At 38.3% G+C, this 18,570-nt stretch overlaps 1 protein-coding gene across 1 annotated transcript in view; it reads right to left on the bottom strand.

Annotated features, from left to right (window-relative positions):
* The window catches only part of LRPPRC (leucine rich pentatricopeptide repeat containing), a 123,422-nt gene that overhangs the window by 14,947 nt on the left and 89,905 nt on the right, over positions 1–18,570 (bottom strand). Inside the window, exons 26-34 of the mRNA XM_075204144.1 lie at positions 18,314–18,382; positions 16,439–16,529; positions 14,977–15,119; positions 14,203–14,275; positions 12,772–12,898; positions 9,428–9,516; positions 6,865–7,069; positions 4,662–4,786; positions 4,097–4,212 (exon numbers count right to left, since the gene is read on the bottom strand). Of these exons, the coding sequence (XP_075060245.1) occupies positions 4,097–4,212; positions 4,662–4,786; positions 6,865–7,069; positions 9,428–9,516; positions 12,772–12,898; positions 14,203–14,275; positions 14,977–15,119; positions 16,439–16,529; positions 18,314–18,382 (1,038 nt within the window). The remainder of the gene's footprint in view (positions 1–4,096; positions 4,213–4,661; positions 4,787–6,864; positions 7,070–9,427; positions 9,517–12,771; positions 12,899–14,202; positions 14,276–14,976; positions 15,120–16,438; positions 16,530–18,313; positions 18,383–18,570) is intronic.

The raw sequence follows: 18,570 nt of genomic DNA, 5'->3' as shown, positions 1-18,570 counted from the left end.
ACAAGGTGAGAAAACAGAGGCTCCATCAGTTGTGCCATGTATTGGAAACTCCAAAAGAAAACCACAAGGGGAAAAATAGAACCATGGAAAAGATTAATAGAACAGCAAGGAATCACTACAACCTAATTAGGTATTAAGAAAAACAGTGGCTCATCATTAATCGCATTAACACTAGAACGATACGTACCAAATGGTCATAAAAACGTCCTTGGCACAGCAAGCTGCGGGGTTGTTTAAAAGGCAAAAAAAAAAAATACAAAAAAATACAAAAACAAACTAATGCTTCAGTACAAGCAAGAAATGATGTTTAGGATTGGAAAAAACAGAAAGGGGAAAAAGAAATTCTATTCATCTCCAATTATACTGCCAAGCATTCATAAGTGAGCTTGGGATCATAAGGTTAATTATACATTTAATAAGGTGTCAGAGAGATAACTGCTCGTTTCTTTAAAAAATTAAAATGTACAAAGCAAGTTCTCTTTAAAGTATAATTACCTACACTTATGCATACAAAAGGACTGATTACAATCTGTTTTATAAAAGGCTTTCAATACAACAGACAGTCAGTTCTTGAGAGACACACAAAAGTTAAACTTGGAGGGGGGGTGGGGGGGGCTTACTTGACAGGACTGAAAAATCAAATGAAGTAAAAATCAATTGAGGCAAGACAAATATTTTACATTATAGTCAGCACAGTTGTCTAGTGAACAGTAGCTTAAAGAGAATATACTTAATTCAAAGGAGTGTAAATATTGTTATTTTCAGCAAATACCTGTTTCATCCACCATTTACAATATATAACCAAGACACTTAGACCCTCCCCTTTGTCATTCCCTGAATACTGTACAGGAATGCAGAGGGAGGGGGTAATTAAAAAGTTTTGTAGCTGCTGGTAAACAAGTTCCTAATTTAGCCTCCTGAGGAACCAATTAACTGCCAGTTAATGTCACAAATTGCTAAAAGAAAGACAGAAAAAAGGATAGTTAAAAGCCATTGGGAACAAGGAGAAAGCAAAATAAATTTAGTAGGTAATTAAGAAAATTAAGCAGCAAGCGAAGAACCAGGAGAAAAAGAAAACTGGAGACACACTGAAATCCATCAGGCAGCAGAGGGCAAATGATAAGGCGTCATGGGCAAAAAGAGAACATAAGTGACAAACCAGGCGACAATAGAGCAGTACAGATGTTGAGCGGAAACCAGGAAAGATGATGTCTGCTATAGGTGGTATCACACAGGGGTCCATTCTGCAATCTGGCTTTACAAACATGTCCTGTCATTATTTTACCGAATGTAAAAACTATGCAATTAAACAAACTCAAGCGACGGCATAGCCTATAAGATACATACAAAGACTAAAACATAAAAACTTTATAGTCTTCACCAACACCTCTAGCCTTTGTGTACAACTGTGTACAATACTACTCCAATCTCAGACCATCTCTATAAATGACAGACCATCATTGAAGAACCATCGAAATCAGACACCATAGAAAAATAAATGGAAACTAGAGAAACCAAATGAGAGCAAAACGTGTGTATAAAGGTTCTCAAACGTGCCGTGATTTGGGCGGCCAATTACGCTGTATTTGATCTAACTGGCCATAGGTTGCAGTATCAATGAAGACTGCCAATCATGAACAATATCTGACATCATCACATGCTGAATCAGACAGATGATAAATTCGGTGGGACGATGAGTATGTACTCATCACCCAACTGCACTAACAGTGCCATGTTGGATCCAATCAACCGGCCCAAGCAACCAAATCTTTCAAATTTTGCCACACAGGGGAATGGAGAACCCAATGACGGGCCAAGAAAAGGCACAATAATTAAATAAAAGTAATCATGGGAAACGGCAATTTCGTAACAAATCAGGGCAAACGCGTGAAAAAGTGAAGTGATCAACAGGGAACCAATGAGGGGGGAGGTGAAAAAAGGAAGAGTCAAAATGGGTAGCGGGAATAAAAGAAGATACTCATCAAGCTGTTGTGTTTAAGGCTAAAGATCACTAACATCAAACAAATGCAAACTGGACACAAGCAGTGTTAACTATAATTTGCTGGGAAGTCAGTATCACAACTCTTTAAAGACACTGTAAAGCAAATAAAATATAAGCTTGATGTGTATAATACAATGCTCCATATATATGCTCTCCTCTGTCATTTTTGGGACTCTAGGAAATGACGGCACCCCCAAAAGTTAGCAAGGACTTGCTGCTATTTTGCGCTACTAAAATACTGTGTTAGGAGAGGATTAGAATACATAAATATGATTGACAGAAGGGCTCATGGGGCAATTAAGGGGAAAATAAGACAGAGAAAGCCTATGGCAGTATATGATGGACACATGATATTAATTCTGTACTGTTCCGACAGTTCCGTGTTGCCCGGACAATATGGATGTTCTAATGCACAGACCAAAGGTTAGTTACGCAGTACAAAACAGATTGAGTCGTCTAACATAGTTTGGATGTTACCTGGCTGTCGGTGAATGACAGTGCTGCTTAGCCAGTTTTATCTGCATGTGTCATGTATCGACAGACCTTTACATAATGCACTATTCTTCATGGAGACCCCATCATCTACAGAACTGCTTCATTTTCTGCTGCTTCTTAACATGCAAATTGGTGTCTAGTGTCGACAAAGGCTGCGACGATTAAAGCAGCTGTTTTTGTTTTTATTTTACAGCTGCTAAGCGAACACAGTGCTGTTTACTGTTGGAAATTGTAACAGGCCTTAATTTGACACAGGGAGTCTACACAAACCCAGCAATCTGCAGGATCACTGTGATTGTTTGACTGCCCCCTGCAGGGAAGAGCCTCCCTGTTGGAGTCTGTTTGTGTACACTACCAGTGGCAGCTCTCATCACCCCACGGCTCGCTCCGCATTGGCTCGGTTTTATATTTAGAGCAAGTAAAATGGCATGAGTACGGTTGGCTTGCTCCCTGAAGATTGCTAATTTCGCAGACAATGTTGGCCACAGAGAAGACCCCGTGTTTCTCATTGACTGTGCCAATGTCACAAGCAGGAACGGAGAGGAAAATTAGATGCCACTAACAGCATGTATTTGCAAAATGCATGAAGCAAATAGATATGTTTGTCACTGAAATACAAATCTCTGAATCTGCTCCTAAGGTTTAGCATTGCGAGTCTTAAAATAGTACCAAACGGCAAAGACAAATACAATGGGAACACACATATTGAAAATAAATTATAGCCGGGTGATTCAGCATTACTTTGAATTGTTTTTATAATGTTTTAGTATATAACATTTAAGACTCTTCACACGTTGGACATTGGAAAGGTGAATAAGAAGGTGCTGTTCAAGCTAAATAATCTTTTTAACACACAAATATATATATATATATATATATATATATATATATATGTTCTCGTGAAACTGGAACGCAATCTGAGCCTTGAAAGTAGACCTCCTAGCTGCTATCAGAGGAGGATGGAAATAGTATTTTGAAATCAGTTGAAGAGCCATTAACGTTGTGACAATCTGCGACAGAAGGGAGAAATTTATTTTCATAAGGCTTGGAGCAACTTGTGGCCCTCCAGTTGCTGTGGAACTAAAATAACCAGCATGTCATGCCAACCACGGTGGTAGTCACTTCACCGACTACATATACCCCGACTACAATTTGCCCTACATGAGAGGACCGATGGAGAGATTACCGGTGGTGTTTTCCCCCGACAGCTTGTAAAAGAGACGTGACAGAAATGCGACGCATGAACAGGCCGACCGGCCAAAATGACGTCACAAGCCGCGTGTACCGGTGGTACACCCAGTTCGTCCTTAAATGACCACCCTAATACCAGGGATGAGAGCGCCGCTCTCTATAGTGACATCATTTTGGCCGGTCGGCCTGTTCATGCGTCACATTTCTGTCACGTCTCTTTTACAAGCTGTCTGGGGAAAACACCACCGGTATGCTCTCCATCGGTCTTCTCATGTAGGGCAAATAGCAGTCGGGGTATATATAGTCATTATTTAGAACCCAACCTGCCAACCATGCTCAGTCATAGAACTCCAAAAGATTTGGAGAGCCTGAAGGTGTCCAAGTATAACATCTACCTGTTGTGTTTACCTGTAATAAATGCCTGGCTTCTTCCTCTCTTCCGGACTTGACATACTGAATAAATAGCTCTGTAACCGGCTGGTATTCCGCAAACTGATTCGCCAACCGTTCTGCCAGGATGCTCACTGCAAATTAACATGTGCAAAAATGCAAAGGTCAGTACAAAGTAAGGGAAAGTTCTCCTGCAATAGAGTACAACCTGAAAATGGAAAACTTGGTTAAGTACCATTTCACTAATGCATAAAAACGTAACATATGTTGGGGGTTGTCAGACACAAGTTGAAATCATGAATATTGGACACATGCAACAGATATGTGGGTTTCCTCCGGGTGCTCCTGTTTCCTCCCACAATACTGATAGGTTAATTGGCTGCTATCAAATTGATCTTAGTCTCTCTGTCTCTGTGTGTGTGTTAGGGAATTTAGACGAAGTTCCGATGGGGCAGAGACTGATGTGAGCGAGTTCTATGTACAGCGCTGCGGAATTAGTGGCGCTATATAAATGATTATGATAATGTGCGTTAATGTTAAAGGTGTAGCTATAACTGAAAACAAAACAGTGGTAGAAACATACGTTTTTCCAGATCCTCTTCCATGTTGTTCTCGATCACTTTCTGGAACAAGTATAACGTTTGGGATTGTTCAGGATTGTTTGTATACAGCAGCTCAAGTTGTGTGGCTGCTTGTTCAAAGTTACCACTGAAGAGAAACATAAACACACGTGAAATGAACAAACGAAAATAAACAGTCACATAAAAAAATAAATGTATATAGACTTAAAGCCATTTTATTTTCCACCTACACATTACTTGAATCTATTGGGTCATATATACCTTCCTGCAATATTAACTCAACTCATTGCCATCTAGTGATACAAACACATGGCTAAGAAGCACAAATCGGAAACCAGAAAGATGAAGCATTGTTTATAAGTGTTAAACTGGGATATAGAACAAACCCGTACCCAAGGAAGATAGTACGGCTTTGGTGTCTTTCCATGCTTTCCAGCAATGTATTGTCACCATCAGGCAATTTCTTTAGTCATGGATATCTACAAACCAATAAAAAAAAGCAATCTGTAGTCGGGGAACCTTTCCTAAGCTAATTGGGACATTCAAAGGTAGATCTTAAAAGGACAACTCCACCCAAAAACAGACCAGACCACCTGTGGGTGTGGAAGCCACATGAGCATTCATTTTATCTATATTTTTCTCAATTTGTTGGTTAAACTTTTGGGGTCAACTGAATACTTTAAAATAAACCTGAACAAGGAGATGCTTATGGCCCAGGACATTAATGCTGCCTCTCTTGCTGAGCAAAAGTGACTCGCTTAATAGCTAGTGAGAGGCTTAAGCCGAGTAAAAGGAAAAGAAAGGGAAACAACATTAAGGGCCTGATCTTCAATAATTAATGTAAAAACAAAAAAAAAAAAAACCTATTACTGTATTCCTGGTAATATTAAATTAAATATTTACATGAAGCACTTTTTCCCCCTCCAGAACTGTCCAGCTTGATTCAAAAACTGATAATAAATATAATTTGTCCAACACATTTCAGGGCTGTAGGTTTTATTCTTTAGCGACTGTGCTAATAATTGAACATGTTTACAGCGTGTGCCTGTATAAATGTATACCCGCACACGCAGTAAGCGTGCAGTCTGCATAACCTGGGGTGACAACTCCATTCGGCACCGTCTCTGCCCTCAGCGGCTCCACTTGCTCATATGGAGAGGCGAGAGATCGAGCTAATGCAGCCTGCTGTTTAACTGCCTGTGGCTGTCCTGTACTCTCCAACACGCTTTACAGTCATGTTATCATTCTTATCATGGAGTAAGAGGACGCCTGGCTGCCAATAATCTAATGCCAACAATGAACACAGACGTACTGTATCCAGTTCTCAACCCTGCACACTGCCAGTAGACTGTCAGAGCGGTATTAGGCACTAATAAGTAGTTAGAGCAGCAAGTCCAGTCTTCTATCCTCCAGTGAACACACTAACTTTCAGAGCTTACTGTATCAGGATCTGGTTTGTTCGCTGCCCAGTCCTCTATCCTCACCGACACCGTGCCGGTCACCAGGACAAGTCACGTCTCTCCCGCACCATGTATTAGAACGTGATAAGAGTTCAGGGATTAGACCAGCGAGGAGCTTGGTTAATGTTCTGTCTCACTTTCCCCACTGCACTAGATCAGCAGACAGGCTAGTCACACAGCAGTACACCCACATCAGATACACACTTATGTTCAGGAGTGAGAGCAACAAGGTATCAGTCAGGTTTAGCCCGATGGTCAGTAAACCACTTTGACCACATAAAAATACACAAAGGTACAAGCTAAGTGCTTTTATACTGGTCCCAGAGGTTTAAAGTAACCTTTATAATCTGCAGTTCTTCACTATACATAATTTGGTTTTCTATCCAATGGTCTCAGAGTTGATCAGTGCATGGTCCCAAAGCAATAGTACTGGTCAATCAAAATCCATACTGATTGAATTTTGATTTGGAATGGTGTAACATGTACAGAACAGATAAGCAGGACTTGTAAATATTGATTATTTTGGAATAAACGTGTGGATTCTTATAGGTTTAATTTAACCATATTACAGCAGACACAAACTTTCAAGTTCAGCAACAAAATAATTTTTTCGCGTCATAATACTAAAATATTACTTTTACACTTTAATCCTTGGCCATCCCCCAAATATAACATTAAAAGAAGAAAAGTCCACTATTATACAGTCATGACACACAACAGCTTCTGAGAAACAGTCTGCACTTACTTTTTCAGGTGGGCAAAAATGAGGTTACTGTTCAAATGCTTCTGCCTTGAGCGAAGGAGTGATTTATGGCTACTAAGCAACGTCTTCAACTTTTTAAGGCCTGACACGTCTCCCTTCAAGGCAAGAGTCTCGATGAGTTCATGCAACGCTGAACGACTGGGCTTCCTGCCATTTTCAAGCACCATCTGAACAGTGTCTAACGCATCTATTCATGATGAAGGTGAATGGAAAGATAACACAGAAAACAAAATGATAAAATAATCACGGATTCCAAGGTTCACAAAACAAGACACAAGCTGAGAAGTGGTCAGTATCTACTTATATGAGACTTGCAGAAGAATGTTGTGCGCGCTACAGAATTTAATGACGGAACTCTGCTCACTCTCTGCAAGCTGCTGAGAGGGCAATATGGAATGGTTATCAACGTCTAATCGGACAGCATGTGACAAAGTCAACAGGAGATCGTTATCCCAGAGGAATATTACATTCATGGATGATGCAAGGGTACACTGTGTCTGGGGCACAGATAGCCACTTCGGCCTTCTGAATTCAAACTGTATCAATGGCAATTTCGGAGATTTATGTCAACACCGAAAAAACGAATCCTATGATTAATAGTGATCACTTTAAAAAAAAAAAAAAAAAAAACTGTTCAGAAATGATACATTGCTATGCAGTTTATCACAGAGGATTCTATCAGAGGAGAACCCACTAGACATCACAACGTTAAAAACACAACCTTCACCCTGAACAGTTTTATTGTGTATGTAATAAATACGTACATAATGTACAATAAGATAATTTAATCTTATGATGTATTAAACTAGCGATATAAAGTGAGAGCACTGCAAGCTGTATTTTGGGGGGTACACCCACAGTTAAAAACAAACTAAAAAGGAAATCTCTTATTGCCTCTTATAGACACAAACGAAAGAAGAGACTCCATGGGGCCAACTAATGGTGTCCAACTCCCAATACGGGTTTTGAAGAGAAGCAAAATACTTTCCTGCAGTCAGCTAAGTCTGAGCAGGTAACTGGAACCTGCACAGCCTTATGGTGCGTGTAAAGGTGCTGCCCATCATCACCTTATGCATGATGGCAAAGCTGCAGCTGAAAGCAGATTATAACGCATAGTGGAAGTATGTAGAAAGGAGGGTATGTCAAAATGTGGACAACTCATTACAAAGTTAAAGTGTTGATTCTTATTAATACAAACGAGATTTCATATTGTTAAGTATACAAAGACTGAAAGTATAAAAAAGGGAAGAAATGAAGGACAATACTATACATTTAAAATTTTGTACATTTTGCTTTTAAACATTTGATATTTTTAAAACAGATTAATTGATGTTCTACAGTAAAGGAAAAGTCCTAAGTAAAACTTAAAAGGTTCCTTTAGTTGGGACACAAAATGCAAGCTATAGAGCAAGTCTCAACTTGTTGCTTGTCTGCTACTGCCTCGCAGCATGTTCTCAGCAGAACACCCAACGTAAAACGTAAGACCAAGCTAACCTGGTCTTTATATCCGCCGTCCACACGCAGGAGCGGGAGGAACAGCGGCAGACAAGTCAGAAGAAGACTGGCGAGGACGTTTCAACACCGGACCCAACTTTTTTGGGACCATGTTTTACAACAAACCAAATCCAGAAAAAAAACCCAGGCAATTATACCTAAATTTAGTTGTTTTTTTTCAGTTGATTTATGGAAGAAGAAAAATGATGAAAAAATATATTATAAATATATATTAAACTTTATTTTTCTTAAATAATTTGAAAAGCGAAATTGCATTTCATTTTACTGAGCATGCAAAATACGATTTTGATGGTTCTATTCTTTATCAAAAGGAAAAACATAGGATGGATTCAGAATGATTTGCGTGAATGCAAAGCTGTCATACAATAATGTAAGGCGAGAGCCTTCACGGAGATATTAACTAGAAAACAAGCATAAGAAATAAAATTACTGTATCAAAATGTCGTTGGCATTGGGTACTATTAAAAAAATATAAGTTTAAGGTTTTTCTTTTAAATCAATATCATAATCATTTAGTGTACAATCATACACATTTAACACTCAATTTAACGCGTTTGGTATTTCACACGAGCACAGAAAGCTACAAGGATGAAAAAAATATATTCAACTGCTGAGGAATTGTTCGCAAGCATTAAACTATGTTAATTTGCAGAATCAAACTGACTTGTGCTGTGAATTTTAACACCGCTGAAAGCTTGTACTTCGGTGCTTTAATTTTTCTTTTTTTTTTTCCAACAGCTTCTGGAACACAAATTTTGCATGTCTGAAGAGCGAGGCTTCATCTTAAGAAAACCCATCTTGTGTTAAATGGAACGGAAACCGGACTAAGTGGTCAAATGACAAGTACATTCATATTCAAGATGTATTATAAATGCATGTACGGTAATTTACGTCTCTCTGCCACCACAAAAGGCTCTTGATAAGCAGGTAATTTGCTAAATGGACTCCTTTATCCAAGTATTCGAAGGGCGTTACAAGAAAAATCTACAGAGGCATTAATGTGACGTAAAGGTCAAGCATTGTGACATACCTTTCAAACAGTCCCGCCTAACCTGCTCAGCGATCAGCAGATTGCACGCTGTAGTGTTCTTGGTATAGTTACTGCTGCGATTCTTGGCGCTAAGAGAGGCAGACATTTAGAAAGGAATTACTGACATGCTTCTGATACGATAATAAAGGGTTGAGCTGGAAGGTGAAATTACAAAAACTACTGTTCATATGTTAAAAATATTGCTGTAATATATCGACCTGGAGACAGCTTTTGTGCTATCCTGTCAATGGTTATAGAATAATAAATGATTTTTTTTCTCTCCCTTTCTTCTTTATTTTTTTTTTTATATAATCTGACAGATGCCAAAGTTGGAATTGAGCAACAAAAGGAAACACAGTAAAGAGATTTTCTTTTAAACAATCGGTTTAGATTCTAAAACGCTGACATATTAGATGACTAAAATAACTGCGTCAGTTATAGCTTTTCAATATATATCCTGCAAGATACCCTTTTATGCTCCACAGAAATAATAAAATAGAAAAAGGAGCGATTATTATTATTTTTTTTTTCTTTTAGAGCCTGTCATACCACTGCCGAAAATGAAAGCACTTGAAGAATTAACACCGTGTTATTTGCCTGATTCATTTTGTGCCGAGGTCCGCAGAGAGTCTCGTAGGACTGTCTATATACTAATATCTCACTGAAGGATCTTACATTGTACCGGCTGCTCAACGAAAACTCAGGGCAGTGACAATATTCTGCTCTAATAACAAAGCTTAGACATTAGAAAGCTGAGACAAGCTTTCAAATTAAGAAAAGGGCTAGCCGGCAATTGCATCTGCTTTAGAGCATCTGCCAAGCACTAATGAAATCCAGGCATAACTTTGCAAAGTTAATTTCTAGATTAACAAAAGCAAAAAAAAAAAAAACCTCCTCTGGCAGAGAAAGCAGTGAGAGTAGCAAGGGGATAAAGAGGTCATTGTCATTTAGTATATCAACAATCTAGATAAATCGCTCTGATCATCTTGAGGCTAACCAACTGAGCAGTCTATTCTACCTACTCAAACTTATATTCTGAGCAGATTGGGAAGTAAGCAGGGTCATTGCTAAATTATTCTCAGCAATCCTGGAAAATCCTTTCTGGAGGACACAATATGACCATCCTCTCAGTCACTTTCAGCCTCTGGGGGGGCAGAAATAGTCATTGGACGCAGGATTTTCTTACTGTACAGAGCAATCCCCTTAATCCCTGGCTAAGCAGTCATTGCTCAGTTCCACTTCTTACTTTGTCCCATCTGTCAAATGCCTTAAAAATCAACAGTTCACGCAGGAGGCTGTAAATTACATGTAATGTGGGATTTACTTCCCCCCCCAATCTTTCAATCTTCAGTGTGATTAAATAGATGTTAGCCACTATTACAGACCTAATCTTTCATTCCAATACTTTTTTACAGAAGTCATACATCTGCACTGGAGGGGAAAGAAGTATGTGTGATTAAGTCCTATAATGCTGCCTGTAGTGATGTGATAAACAGTGAAACAAAAGCATGATCTATGACCCATATGCAGATGTGATGTGGAAGAGGCTGCGTCATCCTGTCAAATGCATTTCTAAAGTGGAAACGGAATTGGCAATAATTTTTCTGTAATTGTACAAAAGAACAAATGTTGAATGAAAAGGGAGGGAATATATACATTTATATGGATGCCTGCGGAGAGCACTTCAAGCAGAGTACATACATTTCCTGCCCATGGGAAACCAAAGGACTAGCAAAGTAAATGAGACTCCATAAATATTGACAAACTGGAGATTAGGCCTATTTCCCAGCCAAGCATATACATAGGTGCGCACCTCTTTTTGTAGTATTTAGGAATGGTCCTCGCTAATGCATTCAGTGCCATTATGGTACAGATGGAAAGTGGAAAACAATGTCACATCAAAGTCCTTTCTTCTACAACTTTAGGATCACCACCTTCAATCATTTCAACTTAACTTTTTAGTGTCTAATACATATTGATTTAAGAACATAAAAATGGGCTTTCCCACATCAAATGTACCTCTGGTGTGCAAAATGCGTCCCTATAGGATACCACCTGATTATTAGCACCACCAGAACACCTTTAAATAGCAGAAACGTGAGTACACCTATCCATAGTTAGCTAGAAGCCTTCCAACATAAGGTGCTAAATATTGCACCCCCTGCCCTATATTTTGACATGGCTTGTCAACGTAATTAGAATGGACACACTCGCTCACAAATTGGTGCATTTCTCCAAACCCTCCCACTATGTATACAGAAAAGTTGAAAGGGAACGACCTGAATGTTTGCATAATAATGCTGACTGTTCTTATTCTCATTTGTCCCCTTTCTAAATAAATAGTTTATAAAAAAAATAATAATAGGGGCATTTATGCACATTGGGAAAGCATACGAGCCCTGCCCTAGAGTCAGGGCACCCCCCTTACCCAATCACAGGTAGGTACCTGTGTTACTGCCAATGGCCCCAATCCTATTCCATTCAATACTGAACGCCAACAGATTAACATGAGACAATATACACTTTGGACATCCAGTTTTCAGGTGCAATTTGGACAAATCTTGTTTATTTGGATCATCCTCTTTGATGAAACATATATCCATAAATTGGCTATATATCTGCTACGTATAGTTTCTGTTCAAGACACTCATTTGGTTGGCTGTACATTGTGCAATGCAATGTGATTGAAAATCCGTAGTGTAGGCACATGTTATTAGCATATGTGGAAGCTGCAATTCCACTTTCCTCATCAGACAACAAATTCCAGCAAGATCCCGTATTGACAGTAAGCTTGTCATCCACATAGCCGTAGCCATGGGTGGGATACGGCATATAGATGCCGAGAACCCCAACAAGACGTATCCCGATCTGAGGACTCTGAATGGCTGCTTCCCAACCTTCTCAGATGACGACTGCTCTTCACAACGACTTCAGCCAATGACGATGAGGTAAGAAGGCGGCTGCAGTTGATGGCGTCATTGACCCTGCCGACGCGATTATCGCTGTTAAGAGGGTAATGTAAGTATGCACCCATGTATAATGTAGGTTACCAAGGCTTCTACATCGCACATGGGTGCATACTTACATTACCCCCTTAACAGCAGCGATAATCGCGTCGGCAGGGTCAATGACGTCATAAACTGCAGTCGCCTTCTTACCTCATCGTCATTGGCTGAAGTCGGTGTGAAGAGCAGTCGTCATAGGAGAAGGTCGGGAGCAGCCATTCGGAATCCTGATGTCGGGGTAAGTCTTGTTGGGGTAGTCAACATTGATATGCTGACTACCACCGGTATCCATGAACAACAGAGAAGTGCATGTAACAATGTTAATAAGGAATCTCTTACACAGTTTCCACTTTAACAGCCTCTTCCAGCAAACCCGCTTTCAGCAGTCCCTTAGTAAGTTCTCTATATGTCCTTGTGTGTAATTGTTGGTTACTTTCCTCAGCTTTCTGAAATGTAACAAAGGCCTCTAAAAGGAAGGAAACAAAATGTTTCATCAGTATCTAAGTATTTTTCAACCATTCAAAAAAAACCAAAAACAAACAAACAAACAAACAAAAAAAAAAACACAAACAAAAAAATGCATATTGGATCAATAATTCTTTACCTAGTAATAAAAGAAGATAAGAAAAAGATTGCCCTTACAAGACCTGGAACCTGTAATAACATAAAAGCTAAGAGACCAGCTTTCTTATGGACAGAAACACATTTGCTGACCAAACGTTAAAATTTTAGTACCATAAAAAGTAAAAACATAAAGAGCAATGTAAAGAATGGCCATAAAACATTCCAAGCACTTTTATGGATATATTTCAGGCAATATATCATGACCCAAATGATTAATTGGAATAAATGTTTATATACAAGCTCTTCTCAGGCTCTTTGGTCCCAGGAGTGCAATAGACAGAAAGCGTAGATCATACTTGACTACATCAGCCCAGAATGTGGTCTTGAATCCCTTTACAGTGGGGAAGGAGAGGGAGGATGCACAGAACCACAAAGCTACATAGGCACGAGTGATTGGCTTGCAAAAAAATAAAACCCAAACAAACAAGCAAACATACTATACATTTCTACTAACCTCAGCTATAAAGGCAGTTTTCCCATCTTAAAATTAGTCAGTGTGTGTCAGCATATACATAACATATACATGAGATGCCTTGATGTGGCAGGTGAGCTTAATCCCAATATAGCTATATTCTGCACTAAATTCTCCTTTATGTATATGCTAAAACATAGCGATTTAAATACTGTTTGTGAGCGCCGAACAACCATTTTCTTACTTTTCCCATGTTCAGATTATTTTAATTTATTGTATTACACACGTCCTAATATACTTTGTAACAAACAATGCTTCTTCTTTGTATCTTTTGCCAAATATAAGTCAGGCAGAGTCATGTGTTATGGCAACCGAGACACAACACAAAGCTATTAGCCATATACAGTTATATTTAATGCAGAGCGCTAACTGGCACCGTCCCAGATCACCAGGCAGGAAACGTAACTAACTACTGGTGGGCATAACTTGTGTACTACTTGTGTATTCCATGTACGGCAGCTCTGGTCCCACTTTTCTCAAACTGCTGGTGTAACTGGCCTTTGTAGACTTTAAGTAGCAGTTTGCTAAACAATAAGACAGAACAGTGTCAAAGGATTAAGAGATGGATGAATGTTACTGCATAACACCTTTTCAGAACAGATTAGCTTTAATTGCATTAATATAAATCATACTTTCAGCAGGACTTTAGTAGGAAGAAAACATTATCCACGTACCATAGTAGCTTTCATTCTTACAGAAATCCAAGATTGTTTTACAAAATCCAGTGATTCCTTCACCATCTTGAAACTTTTAAATAAAAAACACAACAGTGTGAAATCCGAGGCCAGATTTACAATGTAAGCAAGCTCTCTCCTTCATTTATATATAGAAGTTTTAAGCCTTTTATAATTACTAACTAGCTTTCCTCATATTAGCGTATTTTGTGATGCAACCAGCTAATACAAGCTATATTTTTTTTGGGTAAGAAAATATAAAAGGACAATTTTACTTTTTTTTTTTTACACACTCTTTTTAACATTATCATTCTTTATTTATAAAGCACAGACATACAATACATCACCCTACATTGAGGGGATTATATTATAACAAAATTATGTATAATTAAGATAGATATGACTCTGTCCACATGAGTTTACGGTCTAATCTCGCTTTCTTTTGAGTACTTTGAAAAGTTTCAACAAACATATTTGTAAAAGCTTCAGGAGTTTATCAAAGCTAAAAAGATGCACGCCGCGCCCCCTGTCTAATTCTATTACAGAGAGTGTCTCTTAATTAAACTAGCTGATTTAGATCTTCACTTGTATTTAGATGAATACAATATGCAGATACAATGCCAAATATCTCAAGATCTGTCAGGCCTTGGACATTATATATTTGTGCATATTACAATATTGGATTGACTTGTATTTAAGGGCAAGTCATCCTTTAAAAGAGGGAAGGCTGGAGGTTCAGTGCTTTCAGTAAAACAATGTAAGGAGTGTAGTTACCTCCGGGATGTGTAAAGCAATATCTTGATCATTTTTCAAAAAAATAGTTTTTAAGTAATTCAAAGTAGACTCCTGGGGTATAACATTTTCTTCTTTCATTTTGTACCAAACAGATTTTGCCTTCTCCCAGTGGTTATTTTGATCTGAAACACAAAGCATTTGTTATGGTTTTACTGGTGTTTAACAAGAGGCTGCCACTAAACCAGTGACCCACGTCAAGCAAGAGAGAAATCATGGAATGTACACTTCTAAACTGGTGGGATCTGTTGGCAATAAATCCTTTCTATGATGTCCTGTGCATCACTACTACAGATCACCTGCTAAGGCAATTCATTAACATGTATTAGAAAACATCAATTCCAGATATATCGCCACTCTTTTGTTCTCTCTTTTGCCTTTTAATCGTTAAAGCCTTTGAATTTCCTTTTTATATCTGTCCTTCATGAATATGCTCTTATGTTGGTATCTATTATATATACAAAAGGAAATATCTCTCTCTCTCTCTAGTTTTTTTTTCCTCTTTACATTTGCTAATTAGTTATTGGAGAACACAGATGCTGCTCCTATTGGTGAAGAGAACCACTCCTACAAAGCACCCAGTGGAGCAGAGGGAAGACGACCCCACTTTATGAACGTACATCCCTTAGCTGCTCATACCCATGACAAGGTCTTCTGTGACATAAAGCATCTGAGCTTTGCTGGCTCATGTCTGACATTGACCTGCATCCTTTCCATAATCTTTTAACAGGTTTAAAAAAACAAAACAATATTGTACTAAGTACCGTAAATTTTACATTTTGATGTGATGTAATGTGCCTACCCTACTATGTACCCCCCCTTCCCTTCTCTCTTTTCTGGTCCTCCCCTCCCCCCACCCTTTATTTTTTTCTGTATCCCTTAAACTTAAAATAAAATATAAGAAAATACTATTAAAGTTAAAAAAACAAAACAAAAAAAGAACAAATAAAGAAACAACACCCCAGCACTTCCACAAATGCTGCCATTGTTAGAGTTGTATTCCATTCATTGTATAGTGTGAGTGTAATGAAACAGCAAATACCTCTAGAACTACAAGTACCGACAAGATACTGGCATCAACATTCACCAAAAAAGTACAGTTCTGGTTGACACCAATGACCATTAAGAGAAATTTAATAGGCAGGCAGCATTAACTAATACAGAGCTGGCACTTAAGACTGTAAGGGAGATATCAAACAGCCCCTGTATTATGTCTGGGGCATTGATGAATGCCTAATAAGGTTGATGGGGGTTTGTATTCTCATGTTAATTACCTGTGTGCACTTTTTATTTTTCGGCTGCCTACCTGAACCTAGAATTAATTATTTTTTTTGTATGTTAAACACACAATATCTCAACCAACTTTTTTTATACAATAAAAACTAACATTTTACAGCAGATACAACAAAAGCTAAAAAAAAATAAATCAATCAATAAAACCCACCGTATAACTTTAGTAGTTGAAAATACATATCTTCCCTATCACAGCCAAACAGATTCCGTGACATTTCCACAGAGTTCTCCAATAAATCCACCTGTGTATGACAAAAATAAATACAACCATTTTTGGCAAGTGAGTTGAACCACTGGCAGGGCTCAATATGGAACAATTGTGGATACAGTTATTGAACAAAGCATGTTCAGACAGTTTATCTATGTAGACATAATAGTAGAACACTAAAGAATAATTATTAAAGAGGATCCACAAAGTTTTAAATTAGTGTTACATTAAAGAAAAAGAAGCCAATTACTTAAATAGTAAAAGTAATATTATTATTACGAATAATTAGTGCCCGCCCACTAGGGATGTATTTTCTTTAACATATATCTATTTATTTGTGCACCACTTTAATAAAAATCTTCCTCTTTAAGAGCTCCACAAAAAACATTTTTGTCCCCCCAACTCTTTAGAGAAAATAAACTAAAAAAAACAAAAACAATATTATTCAACATTTACAAGAACTACAACAAATAATTGCCTAGATGAGGTGGGTGGACCATACATCTGGGTGCCAAAACCTGTCTAAGTGAACCAATCGCCTAGAGACAGAGGAGCCACTTAGTGGGTTGAACCAATATGGAACCTATTAATTCACTTGAAACTAGTAACATCATGGTACAATGTTCTGAATGCCCCAGTGAGGTTACTAGTTCCTGGAGCACTGATCAGATAAAAAATTGATTTTGGGATTGCCCCGATCACCCTTCCTGGAACTGCCACTGCTTCAAAGTGCCTATAATGAACAGTCTCCATCTCGATAAGGTAATGGTAGAGAACATACTAATTCACTTACAGGCAATATCTGGCTCCATGTGTAATATTAAATGGTGTTGCATCAAAGGGTATAATCATCTGCCTAAGAAAAACTTTTCAACACCTAAAACCCCTGTGAACCACATTTCATATGTACTCATTTCTCAAATACACTTTCCAAGAACCATTAGGTTATGGCCGCACTGCCGAGCCCTTAATCCTTTACGTCATCACAATTCTCCAATAATAAAGAGAACAAAACAAAAGGCTGAGACTATTGGTAAATATTCTGGCTGTCAAAGTTTGGTGACAGACGTTTGCAGAGGAGAAGACAGGGGTCAGAGCTAAACGTCATCGGTGTAAACAGTTAACGCACACACACAAAAATGTGTTCTAAAGGGTTTAAGAGGAGAAAATGTTTGTAAAGTTTGACTATAACCTTTAAAGGGCATTTCAAACTCCATGACCTATTTTTAACCCTCAACCCTTTTTACTTTACATCAATAGTTCCCTTGCTTTGTAGGTTCCTGGTTCAAGTAGGTGGGGACCTTCGCTGGTCAACGTCTGTAATGATGTCGGAGATCTGGAGGACGGAAGGATTGATGCTCAGTTAGAACTCATAGCATCCTTTTCATTGTAAGAGCCAGTTATCGGTAGTTGTGCACTGGATCCGTTGGAACTCCGATATCATTATAGAGGCCGAGAAGCAGAACCCCCTACAAAACACTTAGGATCCAGGAAACCATTACATGTCCCAGGCAAGTATCCTTCAACGAAACCTTACTGTGGAGCAAGTGTGTGGCCTCCTAAATGTTAGGAAGGAAATAGTATTCAGCACGAAGCAACACACTAAAATTGAAGATGAGGCCATAAATAAAATCTGTTTCATATGCAGAGTGTCAATTTAAAAAAGTGTTTTTCACACCCATGTTACCTTCATTAAAAAAAAAAAAAACATGGCGGTATTTCATATACATGATTAACACTAGGGCCATTTAGATGGTGCATTTTGCTATACCTTTGGCGTCATTACCGATAATCATTAACACCAACATCACACTTTACCTGGTTTGCTTTGAGGTACCGATCAATATACCATCTTATCCTTGGCAAATGTGCTCTCAAGCCAGGAGTCTAAAACATAAAACAAGTAATAAGTATACTACGCTGTAAACTGCTTTCACTTTACTACTATAAAACTCAATAAAAAGCTGAGATTAAAACAAATAAATACATGCGGCTTTACACAGTTACCATCAAAAACCTAAAACTTAACTTGGAGATCTGCGCTCAAATGTATATGATAACATTTAGGGTTATAC

The sequence above is a fragment of the Mixophyes fleayi genome, chromosome 3, assembly GCF_038048845.1.
Source record: "Mixophyes fleayi isolate aMixFle1 chromosome 3, aMixFle1.hap1, whole genome shotgun sequence".
NCBI classification, from domain to species: domain Eukaryota; kingdom Metazoa; phylum Chordata; class Amphibia; order Anura; family Limnodynastidae; genus Mixophyes; species Mixophyes fleayi.
The sequence above is the reverse complement of the archived record's forward strand: the minus strand, read 5'-3'. Positions and strand labels throughout refer to the sequence as shown.